A 23,747-nucleotide genomic window follows, 5' to 3' on the forward strand; every position below is an offset into this window, starting at 1 on the left:
AAGCCGCTGAATTGAATGCTTTAAAAGCGTGAATTATAGGATATATGAACTTGATCTTAGTAAAGCTGCTATAAAGAGATTACATGAGGCTTTAAAAAATACGGTGGGGGGCGTCTGGGTGGCTCAGTCGGTTAAGCGGCTGCCTTAGGCTCAGGTCATGATCCTGGGGTCCTGGGATAGAGCCCCACGTCAGGCTCCCTGCTCAGCAGAGAGCCTGCTTCTCCCTCTCCCTCTGCCTGCCACTCTGCCTACTTGTGCTCTCTCTCTCTCTGTCTGTCAAATAAATAAATAAAATCTTAAAAAATACAGTGACTTAAACACACACACTGAGTAAATAATAGTACAACTGGGATTCAGTAGGGTAAATTGGTTCATGAATGACTCAACAAACCCAATTTTACAGTCATGGAAACTGAGGCTGGATGAGGAGGAATGACTCGCACAGACTACATCACTACTAAACCAGAGTGAGTCACCCCGAGATCTGCCCAACTCCAGAAGCCTGGCCTAACCATGAGGCCACCCAGCTGAATGAAAGGATAGGAGATGGGGTACAGGAACAGATGTCCACAGCCCAGGATGGGAGGTTGATAAGTGAGGGAAAGGGCCAGTCACCTCTGTGGGTTTCAAAACAGGAAGCACTCAACAATGCCTGCCAAAGGCTTCCAGGATGGGGTGCTGCCTGAGGCTTCTGAAGGATGAGTAGGAGTTTGACAGCTCCCCTCCCCAACAACCATACATGACATATGAAGTCAGGACGTCTGAGGGTGGGTTTCAGCTCTGCCACATCCTACCTGTGGGACCTACAAGGGCCGTGGGCACTTGACCTTTCTGAGCCTCAGTTTCCCCACCTGTAAAAGGGGAAGTGGGCAAGTGATAGGCACAGTGCTTTGTAACGACTGCACTCCATTGGATGGTCCCCACCCTGCCTCCAGAGGGGATGGGCATTTGAGTGAGAAAGTCAGACCCGACTTCTGCCCCACATAATAATAATGACTCTGCCAAGTCCGGCAACCAGGCCTGGGTGACCAAGCCCCCCTTCCCGCGCTGCCACTCCCAGTCTGTTTTGTCAAGCACCTTCCGTCCAGCTCACACTGAGAGGGGGAGGCTGCCAGGCGGCGGGGTCTTCTGGCAGAATTTCGCTCCCTCCTCCCGGCTGACCCTCAAGTTCACCAGGGCTCCCCCTACCCCATGCTCTCTGCGGCCCCCTCCTCAGCCAGCGATTTCCGCCGCCCAACGCCTCCACTCTGGACACGCCTCGCAACTGCACGGCGTTGCAAGTTAACTTCCACGCGCCCCCCGCGCGTCCCGGAGCCCGCCCGGGGGGTCCCCGCACGCCGCGGAGGGGCCAGGGACCCCGACGGCGGTGACACGCCGTCGCCCCCAACCCCCACTCCCAACACACACACGGACGCTGAGCGCCGCCGGGGCGCGGGGTCCGAGGCGAGAAGCGCGGTCAGGGGGCCGGGGCTCTACCGCACCCCGCGGACAGCGCTCGGGGCGCCCGGCGTCTGCGGATCCTCGAACCGGCCCGCGCGCGCCGCCTCCCGCCCAGCTCCCAGCCCCGGAGCCTCAGCAGCCGCGTCGGGCCCGGGAAGAAGCCGCCCGGGCTGAGGGCTCCACGGCGTCCGAGGCCGACTCGCAGACGCCTCCCTGCCGGCGGCCGCGGCCCGGGCCCCACGCGCCACCCCAGGGCCACCTACCGTGCAAAGGCGCTGCGAGGCGACCCCGCTCGCCCAGCGACTCCGGGCTGGCCAGCCGCCCCGGCCGGGGGAGGGGGAGGAGCCCGCGCGCGGGGGCGGGGCCGCGGCGCCGTGACGTCGCGCGGGGGAGGGCCCGGGCGCGCGGCCCCGCCCACGGCCGCTCCCCGCCCCTGCGGGCCACCCCCCGACTGCGCGGAGGGGCGGGACGGCCCCCGGGAGCTGACCCCGCCCCGGAAGTCCTGGTCTGAGGGCTGGCTTACCCCCAGGACGGGCGGCTCACCCCTCTTCCTGTCGGGACAGGTCTGTTTCAGAGAAGTTCTCTCCTGTCTGTAATCAGCGAAGTGGAAATGGTCGCCGAGAAGTGGTGTAAGAGAAGAAGACTACACCCTGAACAGCGTGCTACTGTGTGTGTAACACAAGGAAAACAGAGGGAGGGGCTATCACACGGATTCATAGACATGAGGGTTCTCAAGAAGGGGGCGATTTTGCCCTGCTCCCCCAGCCCCACGCCAAGGACATTTGGCAATATCTGAAGACATTTTTTGTTGTCACAGCTGGGGTGCAGGGGCGTCCTCCTGGTGTCTAGGGGCTAGAGACCTGAGATGCTGCTAAACATCCTGCAGTAACACGGGGCAGCCCCTTCCGCACCCACCCACACCCAGCCTAAAATGTCAGTTGTGCTGAGGTTGAGAAACCCTGACAGACGTGAGTAAAATAAAACTCCAGGCTGGTAGGTCTCAAGATATTTAACCTCTCTGTGCCCCTGTTTCTTTATCTGTAAAATGAGTATATAATAGATCTATCTATGCATTATATGCATATGCATTGAAGGAAGGGGAAGGAAGGGATGCAGGCTACTTTTCATTGTGAAAAGTTTGCGTTTTTTTTTAAATAAATTTCTGAAATAGTTTCAACCATAACAGCAAACACAGACACACGCTAAGTGCGAAGCATTTATCTAAACACTTCACCTATATTTACATATTTAAACTATAAATAGCCTGTGTGACAGGTCTATTATCCGCATCTCACAGATAAGAAAACCAAGGCATACAGATACTAAGTAATTTGCCTATGGCTAGCCATGCATTCATTCATAGCTCTTCATTAATTCATTCATGGGTCCAGTAAATAGTGCCTCCCTGGTAGAAAGTGTTGGGACTGACAATATGCAATCCCATCTCCATGAATCTGGCTGTTATTGAAAAACAGTATCATATAGTGTTTGTTCTACATATATTAGAGGCTTTGTATGACTAACTGCATAGTAACTGTTGGGTGGGTTTTTTTTTTTTTTTAAGATTTTATTTATTTATTGGAGAGAGAGAGAGACAGGGAGAGAGAGAGAGAGCACTAGCGAGCATGAGTGGGGGAGGGGCAGAGGAAGAGGGAGAAGCAGACTCCCTCTGAGCAGGGAGCCAGACACTTGATCAGGCTTGATCCCAGGACCTGGGATCATGACCTGAGCTGAAGGCAGATGCTTAACCAACTGAGCCACCCAGGTACCCCTCTGCTGGCTATTTTCTAATGCCCCTTTGTGGGTGGAGAAACGGAGATCAATGGAAGAGATCTGAATAGTGACCATTTGTTTAATAACAACTACCTAGCAACAGCATCTCCTGAGAGCCTTGTGTCAGGCACTGGGATTCAGCAGGTGACAGGAAGACAAGGCCCCTGCATCCAAGGGGGAAACCAGACCCTTCAACAAGCATTCACGAAAAAGTGGACACCTCTAATTGGGGAGGAGGAAACAGGGTGAATTAACCTGGACCAGGCAGGGAGGGCCAGGAGTGTTCACACTAAGGCCTGAAGTGTGGAAGGGTCTGTGAATCACAGAGACCAGCAGGTGCAAAAGTCCAGCAGGAAGCACTTTTCAGATGCAGACTTTCGAGAAGTGCAGTGGACAGGATGTGGGGAGAGGGGAAAATAGGAGGTCAGAGGGGTCTGCAGGGGCTGGGTGCTGCAGGCGACCGTGGGAAGGAGTCAGGACTTTATCTTGCAGCAAAGGTGTTCCTCTGGGGAAGGACGTGGTTAGCTTTTGCCTTCTGCAAAGATCCTCTGGCAGCTCCGTGGAGCAGGACAGGCAGGGAAGCTGCTTTGGAGGCTGTTGAAGTACTCCAGGGGAGGTGGCCAACCCAGGGCAGGGCCAGAGACATGGAGGGACTGTTCAGGTTCCATCTGGAAGACAGAATTAGTAGATCTCAGTTGTGGGGCTAAAGAAAGGGACCAGATGATCTGGTTTCTAGGTTGGACCTTCTCCTATCAGCCCTCTGACTCGGCAAACCCCTTCAAGTCTCAAGCTAGCTGTCCCCTCCTCGAGGAAGCCTACTTGCCCCCCAGGAGATCCTCATGCCATGGACACTGACCCATGCCACCCAGGAATGTGATGTGACTTTGAAAGCCGATGAAGACTCTCATCTTGTCTGCTCCTCTAGTCTGTGAACAGCCGGGTGGGGGCCTCTTCTGTCTTCTCCCCCAGCCTGCTTCCCCAGCACTCAGGAAGCCCTCAGCCAATATTTGTCAGAAGCAGGAAGAATAAATGTGGCATAAAACACGATGATTCCAAAACTCTTTCCAGCTCTGACATTGAAGAAGATGATGCTAATGATGATTCAGGGACTTGCTGTGCTTTAGGCTCCTTACATGTATTATATTCAAGTTGATCCTTTACTCCTCTCAACAACCTCATTACTCCCATTCTACAGATGAGGAAACGGAGGCTTCATCAGGTTATTTGTCTTGACCACAGGCAACAGCTTGTAAATGTCAGAGCTGAGATGCCGACTCAGGACAGTGGTGGGAGGAAGTGGCCTTGCAGGGGACAGGAAGGAAGCTAGGATAGAGGGGCAGGTTCTCTTCTCCCACTGGAAGGATATGCACCCCTTCTGGCTGGGTGCCCAAGCTTCACAAAGCAGTCTGATATTACATAGCTGATCCAGATGCCTGGCCATCATGACAACGAGGCTCTAAAGCGATGCTCACCTCTCTAGAAGCTCCTCGGGACATCCTGGCACAATGCCCCTTTGCCAAAACTCGGTTGCTGTGTGTCCCTCAGAATCTGGCGCTGGCCACCTGTGGGTGGTCCTTCCACCTGCACCCCCCCACTCTGGCACACACTGCTGACTTGGTATCCCTGCCCTGTTGCCCTAAAGATGGTAGTTTGCCTCCTGTTGCGGTGGACAGGAGAGGACATTCCATAACCAAGGTGCTTTGTCTCCCTAAAGGCCTGTGACTCAGAGATTCATGAGCTGGGATCTAATGTTGAAACATGACGACATCCCAGCTAGCACCATGTTTGGAAGCCAGCATTTAGGGCAAAGCTCCTGCAGAGTCAGAACCAGCTGGGAGAAGCCCCCAAGAAAGCTGGGGGCACCGTAGCCATGGTGGACCTTCTCCTATCAGCCTTCTGACTCGGCTCCGAGAGTCACCTCCAGCAAGGTGCCCATCAGCATGACCGCTGTTGAGCAACCTGAGAACGTCAAAAACTTAGAGTTTCAGTCTCGAGGTGAAACATGTGACTTATCTTCAAGCTCTGAAATTCTGTTCCTGGTGGTGAGAAGCTCACATCTCGTTGGAAGTAGGACCCACGACAGAAGCAACAGCTCTTATGTCATACTCCCTCCCTCCCGGCCTTTTTTCCATGCTCTGGTCTTGGACTTGCTTGTATTTTGTATTTATTCTGGTTTTTGATACATGTTGTGTTTATTCATAAATTTGTTAACAAAAGCTAAATAGGGGTCCCCGGGTGGCTCTGTCCGTTAAGCATCTGCCTTCAGCTCAGGTCGTGATCCTGGGGTCCTGTGATTGAGTCCCGAGCTGGGCTCCCTGCTCGGCAAGGAGTCTACTTCTCTTTCTCCCTCTGCCCCCCTCCTCCCCACTCCTTCTCCCACCCCAACCCCACTCATGCTCTCTCTCTCTCTCAAATAAATAAATAAAAATCCTCTTTTTTTAAAGCTAAATAAATGTAGGGGCGCCTGGGTGGCTCAGTCGGTTGAGCGTCTGCCTTCGGCTCGGGTCATGATCCCAGGGTCCTGGGATCGAGCCCCGCATCGGGCTCCCTGCTCAGCGGGAAGCCTGCTTCTCCCTCTCACACTCCCCCTGCTTGTGTTCCCTCTCTGGCTGTGTCTCTCTTTGTCAAATAAATAAATAAAATCTTAAAAAAAAAAAAAGCTCAATAAATGTATGGATACAACAACAAATCAAATATAAAATAATTACTTTGTTATTTTCATCCTAGTTGTTGTTGGTTGGTCTTGCCAAGTGTCTGTCTCATGTTTTAGCACTGCTGACCTTCACCTTGTTTTCAAAAAACACCCATGAGAAAATGAGGGCATCGACACCTTTCTTTGAGTTAGAGCAATCTGGAAAATCTAGATTATGAATGCACGTAAGTTTTACCACTCACTGAGCCAGTGGATTTCTGTTCTGTTTGCCTTTTATAGGACCCACAAGACGGATACCCTGAACAAAACAGAACAAAACACCTGCTATGTCCAAAATAGTTCTTCTGAGAAGTATGAAATACAAATTCTAAGTGATCAGAAAGCAGTTGTGTTATATTTAAATGGAGAGTGTTTCTCTTTCCCTTTCTCTTTCTCATCAAACCATGTGGCTTGTGGTCTGTGAGGCCTTAGAGTTGATTTCGTGTGGCCCGTGTGACTGGAAGGCTTGTCTCCACCGTAGTAGAATTTTAGAGCTGCACCCACGGACTTTAGGAGTTGAGGATGGGAATCTATGTAGCTTGACTTGGGAGTCAGAGAATCAGGGAAGCGTAGAGATGAATTGCAGAATCTTGGAGCACCATGGAAGTTGGGAACCATGGGATCCCAAGGTCGGACAGAATCTTGGGGCTGGTTGATCATTCGAGCTGCCTTTGTAGAGACTGGAAGAACAAGTCCCAGGGAATGGAAGCCATTTGCCCAACACTTTGCAGCTTCTAACTCTAAGGCGGGGCAAACCCTGGCATCTACAGATTCTTGCCTGGGGATCCCGTCTTCTAATGCAAGAGGCTGGCCGTATTGGAGCGTGGAGGTGGGGAGAACAAGGGCAGGAGAGAGAGGGAGGCTGAATGCCCCAGAATGCAAGACCTTCTGAGTCAGGTGGTGCCTCAACTTTGAAGCTCAGCAAAACCACAGAGTGGGGTGTCATGAGGCCCCACCTTTCTTTCCAGCTTCATCTCCTGCCACTTTTGGCAAATTCTTCCCACCCCCGCCTCCGATCCCCCGCTTCTGCCCACACAACAGCCAAGCTAGTGCTCTCGGGTCAAAAAGCTTGGCTTGGCCCCACCACAGGCTCTCTCAACCTCTGTGCCTTTCCCGTAGCACTCCAGGCCTACCAGGTACAGCTGTGCAAGTTGGGCACAGCACAAGGGTATCACAGTCACACTGCAGACATATAAATTCTGACAGATGGCAGTCAAATGTCTTGAGGAAGAGGCATCTTTTTATTATCTGTACAAAGGTGCCATGTGGGATAGTAAGATCCCTGCTATTTGTTCTGCCTGGAATGTTACCTTTCCTCTTCTCCACCAAGTGAGCTCCTGTCCCACCCCTCGAGGGCCCCTCAAATATCCCCTCCTCCATGACAACACCTCCCCCAGCTTTCCTGTGTGGATTAAAGGTTAATAACATCAATCAATACTAAGTGTTGATACAGGAGTCAATAAGACCAGGGTATGTACCCCTTAGAGTGGGACTGATGATTCTCAGTGGAACTTGGACCCAGGATTAAATAAAATAATGCTCTTTTCAGTCTTCTTAGATTATTAGCAGGGAGAAAAATCTGGAGCAAGCATGTCTTTCTTATTTCTCTCCAACACTTGTAATCACCTATTTTGTCAAAGAGCATGCAGGTAACGGGCTTACAGAGTGGTGTGTCTGTTCAATACTTGGCCTTCTTAAAATTGTATTTACACAGTTGCTTTCCATCTATGGCATATGAATGCTGATTTTCCACTTCCCGAAGTGTTACGAAGCTTTATTTACAAATCAATGCCTCCAAGCACAAAATAGGAGGTCTATTTAAAAAAATATATTAAGTAAATAACAAAACAGGCATTAAGCTGAGAAGGCAAAAAATCGTAAGCGTGCACGAAGGAGTCGAGTTTGAAAACACAGATTTAAGAGCATAGGCTCAGCGCCACCCTGCCTGGGTTCAAATTTCGACTGGCTGTGTGACCTTGGGCAAATCACTTTCCCTCTCTGAGCCTCAATTTCCTCATCTGTTCATTAACAGATGAGGAAATTGGAGTGATTATAATACCAGTCTCCTAAAGTAGTCCGAAAGGTACGCTAAGAGAATGTGTGTAAAGAACTTTGCAGTGCTTGCTGTTTTTATTACTAGTATACATAATTATTAAGACTGAGGATGGGGCGCCTGGGTGGCTCAGTTGGTTAAGCAGCTGCCTTCTGCGGAGGTCATGATCTCAGGGTCCTGGGATCCAGCCCCATGTTGGGTTCCCCAACCCACTGGGGAGTCTGCTTGGGATTCTCTCCCTCGCCTTCTGCCCCTCCCCCGGCTCACATGTTCTTGCACTCTCTCCCTCTCTCAAATAAATAAATAAATCTTACCAAAAAAAAAAAAAAAAAAGCGTGGGGAAGTCACATGCTGGCAATGACGGGGGACCCCAAAGCTCACATCTATGTACAGATCCAGGAGACATTTTGGCTTTAGGAACTTTTATTTGCACGGGAAAGATGGGGAAACTGAGTCTGAGGGAGGGGTGGGGCAAGGGAGAAGAGCAGGGTATGGATTCACTTGGGGGGCTCGGCGGCCAGGACTGGGAAGCAGCCCTCACGGTGCCACTGCCTGTCGCGCAGACGCCGCACGGCCTGCATCTGCGGCTGGAAGGCCCCCCACTCGTTCCAGTGCCGGAAGTCGCCTGGCTCCAGGAGGTACTGGTACCCGCGGTAGCCGGGATATTGATAGCCGACCCAGCTGGGAGGGAAGCAAGAAAGACAGGGTGGAGATAGCCAGCCTCCCTGCCTGGCACCGGGACCCCGGCCCGGACCTGCCCCTCTCCACCCATCCCTGCAATCCGCTCTCCATCCATCATGGGCTTGGGTCACAGGAAGCGGGCGCAGCTCCTCTGTCCTGGCTTTGTCCCTTCCTGGGGCTTCCTACTCACCTCTCTAAAAAACCTTGGTTTCCCCTTCTAGAAAGTGGGAGTGGTCTCTAGGGCTGGTTTATTACGGGGCAGAACTGGGAAAACGTACCAGAAGCTCTTACTAAGTATACGGGGTATGCATACGCGGTAGGGAGATTAATGCGCATCCCACCAGCGATGGTGACCCGAGGCTTACCAAACAGGATGGAAGGGATGAGGATAGGTTTTGGGGACTGGTTAGCCATAAGGCAGAGAAGAAGGAGGCGCCTCCTTTCAAATAATGGTTTCCTTTGTATGTAAGTGAATTTACATGTAGTGGTTGGGGATGCGCATTCTGGTATCAGCAATGCCTGGTTCAGATCCTAGTTCTGCCGCTTACTAGCTTGGAGAATCGAGGTCGAGGGCTTAGCAGAACTCCAGCTTGCTTTCTGCGAAGTGATGCTAATGCACCTACTGCATGGGTTTGTTACAAAGATTCCCTAGCTATTCACTGAGAATGAATTAGCACAGTGCTCGGTACATCGTTATCATCAATGATTCATTTCTGACTTCTGTCATTGCTTGTGCTGGGAGGGTCTGTCCAGGCCTCTCCCACACCCCCTGCCCATCTTTCAGAGTCTGCTTTCAGTTCTAGCCCCCTCGGATAAACCTCTGACCTGCCCTCCACTCCAGCAGGCACATCCAGATCCGAGAAACCTCCCTTCCTCCTCTGACCTGCTGTGTGGACCATCTCTGACCCAGTGTTGCTGGACATCACCTCATGGGGATACGTGGGCCTCCCTGCTGGGCTGAGTGAGCCCCCTGAAGGCAGGAACTGAGTCTTATTCATTCCTGCCTCCCCCAGGGCCCTAGTGGGGTGCCTGGCTCACAGGCCAAGCTTAGTAAATTTCAGATGGCTTGCATGCAGGGATGCGGGTTTCAGGGAAGAAAGGCCAAGCAAAAAGCCTGAGCCTGATGCTGTTACAGGAACTCAGAAAGAGTCTGGGTGAGCGACAGAAGCCCTATATTTGCCTGGAGGAGACCAGGTGTGTCTGGCACGGTTTATCAGAGGCACAGGGATGGATATGGTAACCTCTTCGGGGCATCCAGTCCTCCTCTGTGTTCTCACAGAAACGAGTTCCCAGGGCTCTGTTTGGAAAGCTTCAAATCTGAAGAGTTTGGATAAAGGGCCCTTTTAGATCAAGGAGTCTGGTGTGCCCATTGTGCAGATGGCAATACTGAGGCACAGAGACGGGCACAGGGCTCACCCGGGTCTCACAGCACCTCGGTGGCTGGTCATCCCCCCTGCATTCACAGTCTCGCCTCTCAGAAGTCATTCTGCTCATTTCCCCAGAGGTCTGGATGTCCCTGAATATGCTCTTTTCCTAGACACATCTAGACTCATCGACCTACATCTGCTCTGCCTCTCTCACTTATTTCTCCAATCCCAGACTGGGTCTAGCAGTGTTTATTCTCTCCAGCTTCCATCTTTTTAGAACCAATTACCAGGCTTGTTTACATGGGCATGTAATCCGTCAAAGGACGAATCCACTCTCCAGAGGAGGAAAGCTCTGTGGGTGGAATCCCAGGCACCAGCCCTGGGAGAATTTGGGAGTGGCTGTGTGGCCTTTCCTACGCACCCGATCTTATATCCTATAAGGAGGACAGCCTTTGAGTCTGTCTGGGCTTGAAGCAGAAGCCAAGGGCCTGGCTGGAGGGGTGCTTACGTTCCACTGGAGACCCTCGCACTGCCCACGCGGTCACAGAAGCCGTAGACCCAGAGACTGGGCACGTCATCCTCCTGGATCTCCATGGTGTTGCCCTTGAAGTTGGCACCTTCAAACAGGCAGATCTTGTGCTCCTGGGAGTCCTAGGGAAGGCAAGACTGGGTCAGGCATGTGAAGTATGAACGGGGCAAAGAGAAGTAACTTCGAGGGGCCTCCTGGGTGTGGAGAGAGAGAGAGCTGAGTCTGCTCAGGCCACCATGGGACTTGCCTGGGATTGCCACTGTCCAGCCTGGAAAGGCCCTCCTCATCTGGGGAAAGGGGATAACAGACTCGATTTTACGGCGTTGTCATGAGGATTAAATGAAGCAATACATATGGCACCCTTAGCACAACGCCTGGCATATGCCAAGTGCTACCGAAACATTGATGTATTACTGTTTTCATTATGGCCAAAGAGGCAGAGTCTCAGAGAGGTCAAAATTCTTGATCGATGTCACACAGCCGGCGAAAGGCAGAAGAACCTTTCAGAGAGACGTTTCATTCCTCCCCTCCCATCTTGCACCCTTCTTCCCTCCAGTCCCTGGGCCACAGCCACACCATCTGTTTTCCGGTTTCTGGACACCCAGTTCATCCGTGCTTCAGGGGACTCTGCACTCACTTTGCAGTGAAGAAACCTTCCAGGCTTCCTGTGGCTGACTCTATTCCCATCCTCAGGGGGCTGGCTTCCCTGAGCATCCCTGGACTGCTTCCATTCCCCCACCCCCCTACCAGAGCCCCGCTCTCCTCTCCTGCTCTCCCAGCACACGGCATGGCCCCTCTGCATCATGGACTACGTGCTTTGTGCTTATAGACTGATTTCTGTGATTAGGTTTTCAGCAGCCACCTCCCGTGAGAGCAGGGACCTTGCCTAGCCAGAGCCTGCAACGGAGCCTGGCAGAAAGAGCTCAACCGATAATGGTTTGAATGCACGACTCTAAGTGGAGGATGGTCAGGTGAGACATCCATCTTATTTCCCAGGAGCGAGAGCTGGGAAGGAGTCAGAGAACCCAGGGGCGGGAGGGAGCTGGAGCTGTCCAGGGAAGAGATAATGGTGGCCCACACCAGGACGGTGGCCGAGATGGAGAGGAGAGAGTGGACTGGGGCTCTCAGCCCCAGCTACACAGAGACTACCTGCTGGGCATGAAAAAGATATCAGTGCCTAGGACCCAGCCCTGGAGATTTGGATTTAATTGGTCTGGGGTGGGGTCCAGGCACTGGGATTTTTTTTTCCTAATAATATATTTTATGTAAGCAAATATGTCCAACCTATTATAATTTCAATATGCAGCCAATAGAGCAACACTAGCCAGCTAGTTACATTCTTATTTATTTTTTGCTGTGTATTCAAATCCTGGTTCTCTGTGTTACACTAAGAGCACATCTCTATTCAGACGAGTCAAGATTTAAGCATTCAACGGCCCCATATAGCTACTGCCTACAGTATTGGACAGTAAAGCTCTTGAAGTTACTGGGAATGCCCTGGCTAGTCAGTCCTCCAAACAAGCTTTGTTGACAGAGATTTCCTTTTAAGGACCCTTGACTAAGAGATAAATCTATGAATTACTTTCTTTTTTCTTTTCTTTTTTTTTTTAGAGACAGAGAGCATGCACATGCACCAAGCCAGGGAGATGGGGGGGTCGGGGGTAGGAAGTGGGGCGGGAGGGGCAGAGGGAGAGAGAGAGAGAATCTTAAGCAGATTCCACACCCAGCGTGGAGCCAGATGTGGGCTCGATTTCATGACTCTGAGATTATGACAGTTGGATGCTTAACTGACTGAGTCACCCAGGCACCCCAAGATGAATCTATGAATTCTTACAAAGGGTTCATTATAGCCTGATAACTGAGGCCGAAATTCTGAGAATACACTGGGAATGATGTGGTTGAACAATCCATTAAGATAAGTTTGGTGATGCCAAAACAGTTGGCATCATGGACATTCATGAATGTTCTTCATGAAAATTCCTATCATGGGGGCGCCTGGGTGGCTCAGTCAGGTAAGTGTCTGCCTTTGGCTCGGGTCATGATCCTGGGGTCCTGGGATTGAGGCCCGTATCGAGCTCCCTGCTTGGTGGGGAGTCTCCCTCTCCCTCTGCTCCTCCCCTTGGCTTGTGCTCTCTCACTCTCTCTCTCTCACTTGCTCTCTCAAAATGAATAAATAAAATCTTTAAAAAAAAAAAAAAGAAAATTCCCATCATGGAGGCAAAAGTTGGTTACCACTGGAAATCAACACTGGTGAGTCTAGACATGGCTGGTTCATGAGTCATAATCAACACAATTCTGGAAAAACTGAACTTCTTGGGGATAACACCACTGATCCACTGATCTTGGCTTTGAGTCTTCTTTAAGTTATACTATTTAACTCAGTTAAATATTATAAAGGAGCTCATTCAGTCTTATCATCATGAAGTTCAAGGTGCCTTTTTACAATATCCATCTTCTCAGCTCCCACACAAGCTTGAACCTGCACGTTTGATGTGTTGGATGAGCACTGGGATTTTCAAAGCCTCTTAAGAGGGTCTAATGTGCAGTCAGGAATCAGAAACATTCCACAAACAGAAGCAAGGAAGACACTGAAGTTTCTAGCTCTGACAGCTGGGATACTGAGTCTCAAAAGCAGCAGGGAAGGGAAAAAACCAGGGTTCATGTTTGTCATTTGTCCAGGGCTCCTAGCAGGGGCTGGGTGCCAGGGACATCTGAAGAATCGATAAGCACCAGGGCCCAGCGCCCTTGGTCATCACGCCTCCCTGCCTGCCATTCCTCCTTCTTTCCCCGGCTCAGCCCCCATTCCCTTGCCTGCCATCACACCTGACCCCTGCCTCCTGCCCTCCCCACTGATCCCCCAGGACCGGCTTAGGAACCACTCACCATCTTGATAGGCCGGAAGGACATGAGCCTGTCGCTGCGGTAGCTGCTCGACCACGTGTCCCAGCGTGGGTACTCGCCCTTCTCCAGGACGAACATCTCCCCCCGGAAGTTGGACTGCTCAAAGGCGACCCAGCTGGATGTAAGAGCGATGGACAGAATGACGGAGGGCCGGGAGGAGCAAAGACAAGAAGGAGAGAAACCATCAGCAGAAGCCCTCCGCATACCCTTGCAAGGCAGCCCTGAGGCCAGTGGGTTGGATCCTAGGCTATGTTATTTACTGGCTATGTGACCATGGGCAAGTGGCTCTACCTCTCTGAGGCTTGGTTGCTTCATCTAATATGCCTATTTTCGGGGTGCCTGAGTGGCTCAGTCGTTAAGCGTCTGCCTTTGGCTCGGGTTGTGATCCCAGGGTCCTGGGATGGAGCCCCACGTTGGGCTCCCTGCTCGGCGGGGGGCCTACTTCTCCCTCTCCCACTCCTCCTGCTTGTGTTCCCTCTCTCGCCGTGTCTCTCCCTCTGTCAAGTAAATAAATAAAATCTAAAAACAACAAATAATATGCCTATTTTCTTGAAGTTGGTGGAGGATTAAATGAGACAGTGTCATTATGTGAGCAAATTGTTTCCCCAGTTGTGGGATTCACATCTTTTAAGTACTACAAGAACCTGGAGTAAAATAGATATAAGAAGATATTTTATTGGGCGCCTGGGTGGCTCAGACGGTTAAGCGTCTGCCTTCGGCTCAGGTCATGATCCCAGGGTCCTGGGATCGAGCCCCACATCGGGCTCCCTGCTCCTTGGGAGCCTGCTTCTCCCTCTGCTTCTCTCGCTCTCACTCGCTCTCTCTCTCTCTGTCTAACATGAATAAATAAATAAAATCTTTTTTTTTAAAAAAGAAGATATTTTATTTTAAACCTGATTACAGCTAGGAGAAAGTCTCTGTTGGATGCTAATGGACCTTTAACACTCGCTAGCCTCTCTTTCTGGAACAAGGCAAGAACAGCCGTCCGCCCAGAGCCTTGAGCAGGCTAAGGTATAATAGCACTGTTTTGTGTTCATTGTGTTCATTTTTTATGGGTACCTCTCACTTATAGCAAGTGATGCTGGCTTTCTCTTTGTGCAAGTGATGTAAAGGTTCTTTAAAGATATACTTACCTGTGTTCAAAAGGGTCATTTAAAATGAAATATATTAAATAAATAATAGTCCTGGAAATACAGGGGTAAGGGGAAAATTGATACAGGTGGTTGAATCATATGTTTGATAAGGACTGGCCTGGAATACAGAACACACTTGGTAGTTGCTATGGGGCAGTGGGAGGGAACTGCCTCTCAGATACTTCTGAGAATTAAATGTGGCTGCATTTGAAGCTGTTCAGTCCTCTAGGAGAACTGATTACAAGTTTGAAGTCAAATGGGGCTTTTCCTGGTTTTCCCAGTGCAGCCTGATTAAAGATGGGAAGTGAACTTGTGTTAAAGGGACCCCCGTGGTTCTGGGGTAGGTTGATGAGAAGTCTGAAGTGAAGGGACCCCTTGACCTTTGCTCTACATGGGTTCAGGAGTTCTCAGGGGACAAGAGGGACACTGACATCAGTGTCATCTCTCTGGGATCTTCCTCAACCCAGAAGGAAATGGGGGGCAGGTGGGGGATGAGCTACCACCATGGACTGAAACATGATGAGTCCCAGGAGCCTAAGGTCCTTGTCTGAGGAATGAGCCAACTCACCCTGGAGTGACAGACTTGAAGATGGAGATGTGCTCCTAGAATAGAGGCGAATCTGCCTCGGCCCTGCTTGATCTGGAGTAGATAAGAAAAGGATGGATAGATGGATGGATGGATGGATGAATGAAGTAATAGTTGAGTGGATGGGTAGATGAATGGATGGATAGGTGGGTGGATAGGTAGGTAGATAGATGGGTAAAAGAATGATGGTTGGGTGGATGGATGGATATACTGATGGACAGAGGGAAGGAGGGGGAGGGGTAAGCAGATGGATGAATAAATGGAAAATGGATGGATGGATGGATGGATGGATGAATGGATGGATGGATGGATACAATGATGTATAGACAGATGGCTAAATGAATGGTAAGTAGATGGATGGATGGATGGATGGATGGATGGATGGATGGATGGGTGGATGGGAAGGGAGCCCTGGAAAATGGTGCCAGGTAGAAGTTAAAAGCACTGACTCTGAAAACAGACAGGCCTAAGTTCTAATCTCAGCTCATCAGTTATTTGCTGAGTGACTTCGGGCAAGAACCTCAAGCTCATTAAGCCTCAGGAGAAGAGAGGAAAGATTACATCTACCTTGTCAGGTTATGAGGATCTAAAAAGGCATGCACAGAGCAAGTCCTGCACAGAGAAAGCACAATGAATACTATCTTTGATGGTTAAAAAGAGAGGAAAGCTGCTGGAGGTCCGAGCTTACAGAAGGACAGATACTGATGTGGTCTTGCCACCCTGCCCACCTCCCCCAAAACTTCCCCTGTCATAACTCTGGGAGTCATAATACCCAGTGAGGACCTGTTATAAGAATGAGGAACTGTATGAAAATAGAGCTACCATATGATCCAGCAATTGCACTACTGGGTATTTACCCCAAAGATACAAATGTAGGAATCTGAACGGGTATGTGCACCCCGATGTTTATAGCAGCAATGTCCACAATAGCCAAACTGTGGAAAGAGCCAAGATGTCCATTGACAGATGAATGGATAAAGAAGAGGTGGTATATATACACAATGGAATATTAGGCAGCCATCAAAAGGAATGAAATTTGCCATTTGCAACGACGAGGATAGAACTGGAGGATGTTATGCTGAGCGAAATAAGTCAATCAGAGAAAGACATGTATCATATGACCTCACTGATATGAGGAATTCTTAATTTCAGGAAACAAACTGAGGGTTGCTGGGGTGGTGGGGGGTGGAAGGGATGGGGTGGCTGGGTGATAGACATTGGGGAGGGTATGTGCTATGGTGAGCACTGTGAATTGTGCAAGACTGTTGAATCACAGATCTGTACCTCTGAAACAAATAATATGTTATATGTTAAAAAAAAAAAAAAGATAGCAGGAGGGGAAGAATGAAGGGGGGGAAATCGGAGGGGGAGAAGAACCATGAGAGACGATGGACTCTGAAAACCAAACTGAGGGTTTTAGAGGGGAGGGGGGCTGGGAGGATGGGTTAGCCCGGTGATGGGTATTAAAGAGGGCACGTTCTGCATGGAGCACTGGGTGTTATACTCAAACAATGAATCATGGAACACTACATCAAAAACTAATGATGTAATGTATGGTGATTAACATAACATAATAATAGTAAAAAAGAATATGCAGAATATACAAAAAAAAAAGAAATTTGTCAAGGTTTATTAACGAACATTAAATAGGAAAAAAAAAAGAATGAGGAACTGTAAATATTTATTGCAAAGTATTTTCTCATCTCCTGTGGCTCATTGGAGACTTATGAGCAAGGAGAGAAATAGGGCAGGAATATTAAGTTACAGATACGGAAACTGAGGCTCAGAGAGGTTATGTCACCAGCTAAGGTCCTGGGATGGTGTCAGGTGTCAGGGTGAAGGCTCCTAAGTTTCATGCCCTGCCCCTGTCCCCACTCCAGTGTTGAAGGCACCCCTCTCCTGTCCTTCCCCGGCCCACCTCACCCTCTCCATCCTTTTTCTACCACAGTCTCTCCCACAACCCTGTGGGGCCTGACACAGACCCAGGGCACTGGACCACAGCCCCTTTTCTCTCCCCATTGGGCACAGCCCCAGAGCACACACCAAAGACCAGCTGCATCTTTGTTGGAGGAGAAATACTCTGGGTTTGAGTCACTGTCACCAAAAAAAGCCTGAAAACCCAAATTGGCCACATCCGCAGCTTCTGTTCCCAGCTGGGCTTTGGGGCTGAAGGTGGGGCTGAGGCTGTGTTGACCACACCAGGGGTGGGGGTGGGTGCAGGAGGTAGAAGTGCGCCCCTCTCCACCACCTACCCTGGAACCGGGGTGACTTGGCTGAACTCACAGGACAATGGGGAGGGTAAATGATCATCGCTGTCACTCACTACGTTGGGACACTCACACAGTGTCAGGCCCATTGCTGCCTTATCTCCTTCAGGCCTCAGCATAATCCCGTGGAGGGTAGTGGGGACCCTTACTCTCCCCATTTCAGAGGTGGGGAAACTGAGGCTCAGAGACTGTACAAGGTGAATGGGGGAGGTGGGACTCAAACTCAGGCCTGACTGACCTCAAAGCCTATCTCTGTCCCACATTGCTGGGCGTACAGGCTGAGCATATCCCTTAGGGGATTTGGGGCTGGTAAGACAAGAGGCAAAGGGGCCATGGGGGTCTTGTCCTGTGCCCTGACCTCAGCCCACAGGGGTTACTATGTTGCTATGTTACAGTCACTATGAGCAAAGGGACAATTATTCCTGCTTTGCATGAGGGTCACTAAGGCCCAGAGAAGCCCAGACAGTCAAGGGTAGGCATTGGAGTACGGTAACAAAAGCACTGTGGGTGACACCGATTGACCTAAGTTGTATCCAGACTCTGCCACTTACCACTAGGTGCTCGGCCAAGGGACTTAACCCCTCCGAGCCTCCATTTCCCCAACTGTCAAATGGGCATAAGAATAGTCCCTACCTTACATAGCGATCATCTAGGTAAAGCCCTCTGTCAGTGTCTGGTACCTCGTGGGTGCTCAACAGATGCTTATTATTTCTCGCAGGGCTGCTTGATGCCCAGGAGAGGGGATAGCTCGTGGACCCTTGGGCCCTCTGGTCTCCTCCTGTCCTCAGTGATGGGCAGGGCTCCTTCTATAGAGAGACAGCATTTCTCCCCCCCGCATCATGACTCACTGTGAGTGTGACCTGATGCTGATCAAATCACCTCTCTGGACCTCAGTTTCTTTATCTGTAAAATGGGAAGGGGAGTAAGACCCCCCCCAAGTTTGAGATGAAGACTGGAAATAATATACGTGACTCAGCTAGCATGGTGGGCAGGCATGGAGCAGGTGCCTGGTAAATGGTGGCTACCGTATTTCCTTATTATTATTATTTTACCCTGGCACTGGGAACGTCCCCCCCTGCCCCACACTCACGGTCCCAAGGTGACGATGAGGCTGCGCACTCGGTCAAAGCCACGGTCTCCCAGGTTCAAGCACTCCCCGGAGAATTCCACACAACGGCCCTGGAAGTTCTCCTGCTCGAAGACCACCAGCTGCAGGAGAGAGAATCCCCGTCCCGGGGAAAGGGGTGCAGAGTGAGTGGGGGAGGTACACCTCCCATCTGGAGAGGCTCCAGGTCAAAACTTTGTTAAATATAAATATAAATATAAATATAAATATAAATATAAATATAAATATAAATCTTTGTTTATATAAATAAAAGCAGGCCCGCACAGATCATATGAGAGTGGGCCATGAGCCAGATTCTGTGAAACAATCCTGTCCTCCCTTCCTTCCACTTCCGAACTTAGTATCTGCACCATCATTAGGGACTGATGGATCTTCCTTCCTTCCTCTGTACTGTTCCTTCTGCCTGGAATGCCCCCTCCACCCTACATTCCCATCTTGGAGTTCATGTTCCCTGTCTTGCTCTAGACTCAGATGTCACCTCCTCCAGGAAGTCTTCCCTGATGCTCTCGCCCCATGTGGGCTTGGTTGAGTGCTCCTGCACTGTGCTCAGCCCATTATTAGCACAAGTAATACAGTCACTGCTGCTTTGCTTCTGGGTCTCTCTCTATGCACCCCTTTCCCCCTTTATTCAACCTCCAAAGACCAAGAACTCCTCCAGGGTGGGGTATGGGGTTGATCTAATTCTGCACCTCCAGCTTCAGCCTCAGTATCTGCCACAGAGCTGATGCTCAGAAAACACTCGCCAGTCCACCTGCCTCAACGTAGGGGCCTCTGCATTGAACTTGGGCTAATTCCCTGCTTCACTGAGCCTCCACTATTTTGGGTTTTCATCTGCTCGTTGTCCCAAGTTGGGGAAACCTTGCCATTCACGTCAACCGAGGCAAGTGTCTTCCTTCTCCAGGTCTCAGTTTCCCCAGCTCTACAAGGAAGAGGTTCGCATACTCTCTACCCAGCACTCCTACGCTTGTCCTCCCAAGAGGATCTCTGGTATGTGGGCCTCAGGAGACACAAATAAGGACATCCTGGCCCCAGTGGACACCAGAGCAGAGCTAGCAACCACCCGACGGCCCCGCTCTGAAATATCAGACAGCTGCCAACACGAGTGACCCCCAGCAACACACAGCAGTGAAGATGACTATTCGCAATCTCATAGTAGGTGAAAAGGAAAGAGAAAAACCCAGAATAATGGCATATGGCCTGTTTCAAGAAGTTAAAAACAGGTAAAACACCAATAAAGGAATTTCTTTTAAAGGAATATGGCGTAAACATGTACGTAGGCGGATGGCGGGCAGGGGTGACTGAGGCAGCTGCCTTGAGTAGGGGAGAAGGGTGGTGGGCTCATGGGGGTAACTTCAGAGTTAGAGGGTTTTTACCCGGTTCTGGCTTTCAGTGGGGGAGGGGCGGTGTTTGCAGGCATAGTTGTATTATTCAAAGCTAAATACAAATGAACGATTAACAAAGTAACGGAACGGAACGACAAAAGCCGGCCAGGCGTGGACCCCATGAGAGCTTGTCGTGAACCCAGCGTTGAGAAATGATCCCAGCTCTGCGCACCGGAGTTTGAAACCAGACCAACCCTAACCCCAGGGGACTGGGGAAGCACTTTCAGTCCTCACTGCTTCGAAGAATTTTCAGGAAGGTCTGAGGTCACCTACTGCTCCTAGAGTACCTCTGGGGGGGCTGGTGGTTTCTGGCTTTTCAGAAACTCTGAACCCTGGCTGGTGCAGGCTGGCTGGACTGGTAAAAGGGAGGAGAAGAGCCGGGGAGGGGAGAGGGGATGAGGGGAGAGCATGTGCAGGGGTGCGTACCTTGAAGCTGCCTGGAGGCAGGTCCCCCGCTTTGGTCGTTGGCACGGATGCTGGGGCCAGGGCGGGGCCAGGGCCAGGGGCCGGTCCTGTGGCCGGGGTCCCTTTCCCCTTCCCATCAGACCCTGGGTTCACGGCAGCCGTAGAGGAGGCCTTCACAGCCTGAGACATGGTCCCCACCTACAAACCTCTGTAAAGAAGACTTTAACCTAGGTCACTCAGGGATGGCACCCTCAAGCTGTCCCCCCAGCCTCACATCCCGCCACCAGACGTTTGCAGCCTTCTTTGAACTCATTTGCTCGCGCTCGCTCTCTCTCTCATTCTAAATTCCTTGTCTGAGGACCACACATCCCTGAAATGCCTTCCTCCGGGCCTTCTAACAGCCACACCCTCCCTTACCCACCCCTTCTCCCCAACTATCTCCTTCCTTCGTGCCCCGTATAGCTGTGCACTCCGCTGTACCGCACTTCTCTGCTGGTGTGATATCCATTAGCCCCACCAGATTAACAACAACATGACCCCTTTGGGAGTATTGGGGGTACTCCAGGTCTGTTACGCCCATGAATGAACGCTGACCCCATGCAGAGGGTGCCTTGTATCCCCGCTGAGCTCAGAGAGGGGAGGTGACCCACCCAAGTGCACCCTGCCACTCAGAGGTAGGACTCCAGTTTCAATTCAAGCAGATGGACCCAGCAACAGGGTTATTAATCGCTCTGCTGTTTCCTTATTCGGAGGAATCCACCCTTTGGTCCCCAGCACTTGGCTCAGCAGCGTCTCCCATAGGAGCTTCTCCATTGACACCTGTTCAGGGAATGAATGCATGCTGGTTCCTGACTCCATTCCGTCTGGCATTGTCCAGGACTGGGTGTGTGGGTGCAGACACAGGTCTGGGACTGGGGCATAAAGGGGAGCCAAGAGGATGGATTCAGTGTGTATGGGGGCGGGGGTTCTGAAATGGGGAACCCATTCCAGCGTGGGAACTGGCTGGAGAGGGCTCTGGTCAATGCGTCTAGTTCCTCATTGCTTTGGGGTCACAGATGCCTTTGAGTATTTGAAGAACGCCTTGTCCCGGGCCCCCTTTAATTTGGGGGACAATTTCCAGGGATTTGAGGACCCCCTGATAGCACAGATTGAAACCCTCTGGTCCAGCTGATGCCTGAACACTTTGTGTAAGAAGGAGCTCGTTGGGGCAAGCAGATCCCTCCCCCACCTCCCCTGAGGCCTGTCCTTCCTCCACTGTGCTCTGCCCACTCTGGGTAGGCCAGACATCTGGGCCACATCTGTGACTTGCTGACCCCCCCACAACCCCCACGTCACTCTGTGAATCAACATTCCCCTGAGCTAGCAGTTGGGCTCCTTCCTTCCTGGGGATGTTGATGTTCTATCTCTCTCCCTCTCTCACTCTCTCTGTTTTTCTCTGCTTACTTTGATCTTCTCTCTCTCTCTCTCTGCCTTTCTGTCTCTTCTGTTATGGCTCTCTCGAGCTCCCCCTCTCTCTGCCTCCCCTCTCTCTGCCCTCCCCTCGGGCTCTCAGCAGCTGCTGGGTGGCCCTCTTACCTGGGAACCTGCTATTTCCCGCTGAAGGACAGGCAGGCGGGCAGGCGGGCGGGCTGGTGCAGTGGGTGACTGGGGGCCGACCCCCCATTTTATAGTCTGGCAGACACCAGGGCCCATGGTCTGTGGCACAAAGCGGGAGCTGGCTCAGCAGGCTCCAGGGAGGGAGCGGCCCCCGGGGGCCCTGACCTAGCCTGTTCCTGTGGAGGGCAGCACTTTCCATTGTGAGCCCGGCTCGCGCAGCAGAAACCCTGGCCCGCTGCCTCTCCACCTCGCCCTGGGCCTGGCCCCAAGCCCTAGGCCTTTCTCCGAAACCCCAGCTGGGCTGGGCCCACAGGGTCCCCGCTGGCTGCCAATCCTGGGGCCGAGGAAAGGGGAGCCCCGGGGGGCAGGCTACTTGGGTGACAAGGAGCACAGCAGATGGGAAGATGCTTGGTGAAGGCAGATGTGGGTGTGTGGTCAACAGCCCCACCTGCTGAGTGCTCGCTGTGCACCGTGGTAGTCACCCTACCCGCCGTCGTGGTCAAGCCCCAGGACGAGCCACCTTATTTGGTACTTTCAGTACCCATTTCACAGATGAGCCAAGCGAGCTCTCTGACAGAGGTGTCAGAGCCAGGAACTGCCCCCAACAGGCTGGCTGGGGAGCCTGTCTGCTTCATTCTCACGCTATCTGACCTTGGCTCCGGCCTTTCTGCTCTCCCCCTGCCATAGAGATCAGGATAGAGGCGGGGGGTGGGGGAGCTGTGCTCGGGTGAGTTGAATGTTCAAAGCCTGAGTCTTGTTCCTCTGCCCACACTGGGCCTAGATTCTTCCCCTACTCCTCCCTGATCTGCCTGTACAACCACCCCTCCATACTCTGACCCCAGGGACAGAGCTGGTAGCCCTGAACATGACTGGCCATCTCGGAGCTTCCCTGGGGAAGCCCCAAGCCCCACCATTTCTTGTGCTCTGTTGGACCCCAGCACTGAGCACAAGGGTCTGGCACAGAGTGCACCCTCAATCAATTTGGGAGGACTAAGTGGTCCTGCCACTGGCTCATAATGGAAGCTGGGGTACAGAGGGAGATAGGGGAACCAGGATGGGGGGGAGAGAAATAGGGTGACTGGCTGGGAGAAGTGGAGAGTCACAGAGAAAGAAAGAAAACGGAACTGCAGAGGAACAGAGGGGGAGACGGACAGCGAAGGGGAGGAGACAGAGAGACAGAAGTCAAATAGAGCAATAAAAACTCAGAACAATGGAATAGACGCCAGGAGTCTTCTCATCCAATTCCTTCCTTTCACAAATGGGGAAACTGAGGCCGAGCTGGAACAGGTGACTTCTCCAAGGTCCCACAGTGTGAACTCACAGTAGAGCTGGGGAACTGTTGGGCCAGATCAGCCTGAGGTCTGGCTCCCTGGCCCTAGGTGCTGGTGGTGGCCCCGGTTCCTGCCTCTTTCGTGGCAGGCGGGACCCAGCCCCCCACAGAGCCCAGATCCATCCTTGAGATCACCTTGGTCTGGGGCCTTGAGATCACCGTGGCCTGGGGCCAGCTCTGCCGGCTCTTCCTCCACCCCCAGCCCACATCCCCTCGCTTCCCAGCCTCCCCCTCGGCCTTTCATCCTGCGCCAAGGCCTGGGAGGGGGGCAGGAACCACAGGATGGGGCAGCCGCTGGAACAGGGGCCAAGATGCCTGTGGCTGGTGGCGGGGGAACCCACAGGTCTGGGCTTCAAGGCCAGGCTGTCTGGGGCAGTTCCATGGGCCACCTGCCAAAGGGTGGGGGCAGAGGTAGGGGCTGGCCCCCCAGGCTGGGTGGCTACACCCTGAGCATTTTACTGACTTGGGTCCTGTAATCCTCACTAT

General features: G+C 51.8%; 2 protein-coding genes across 2 annotated transcripts in view; both read right to left on the reverse strand.

The window, feature by feature from the left end:
- TPST2 (tyrosylprotein sulfotransferase 2) overlaps positions 1-1,820 on the reverse strand; it is a 48,166-nt gene extending 46,346 nt beyond the window's left edge. Inside the window, exon 1 of the mRNA XM_054510469.2 lies at positions 1,704-1,820. The gene's annotated coding sequence lies outside the window, so the exon portion shown is untranslated. The remainder of the gene's footprint in view (positions 1-1,703) is intronic.
- Positions 1,821-8,363: 6,543 nt separating this feature from the next.
- Positions 8,364-22,035, reverse strand: CRYBB1 (crystallin beta B1). The gene is made up of 6 exons (XM_045886438.3): positions 21,911-22,035; positions 20,357-20,543; positions 18,513-18,631; positions 13,419-13,551; positions 10,515-10,657; positions 8,364-8,639 (listed from the first exon to the last, which is right to left on the reverse strand). Exons 2-6 carry the CDS (start codon positions 20,522-20,524, stop codon positions 8,456-8,458), a joined length of 747 nt encoding a protein of 248 aa, XP_045742394.1. The 5' UTR covers positions 20,525-20,543; positions 21,911-22,035; the 3' UTR covers positions 8,364-8,455.
- Positions 22,036-23,747: the final 1,712 nt, after the last annotated feature.

This window comes from Mirounga angustirostris, unplaced genomic scaffold, assembly GCF_029215605.1.
Source record: "Mirounga angustirostris isolate CCGP_5_RB_7025 unplaced genomic scaffold, mMirAng1.0.hap1 SCAF_14, whole genome shotgun sequence".
NCBI lineage: Eukaryota > Metazoa > Chordata > Mammalia > Carnivora > Phocidae > Mirounga > Mirounga angustirostris.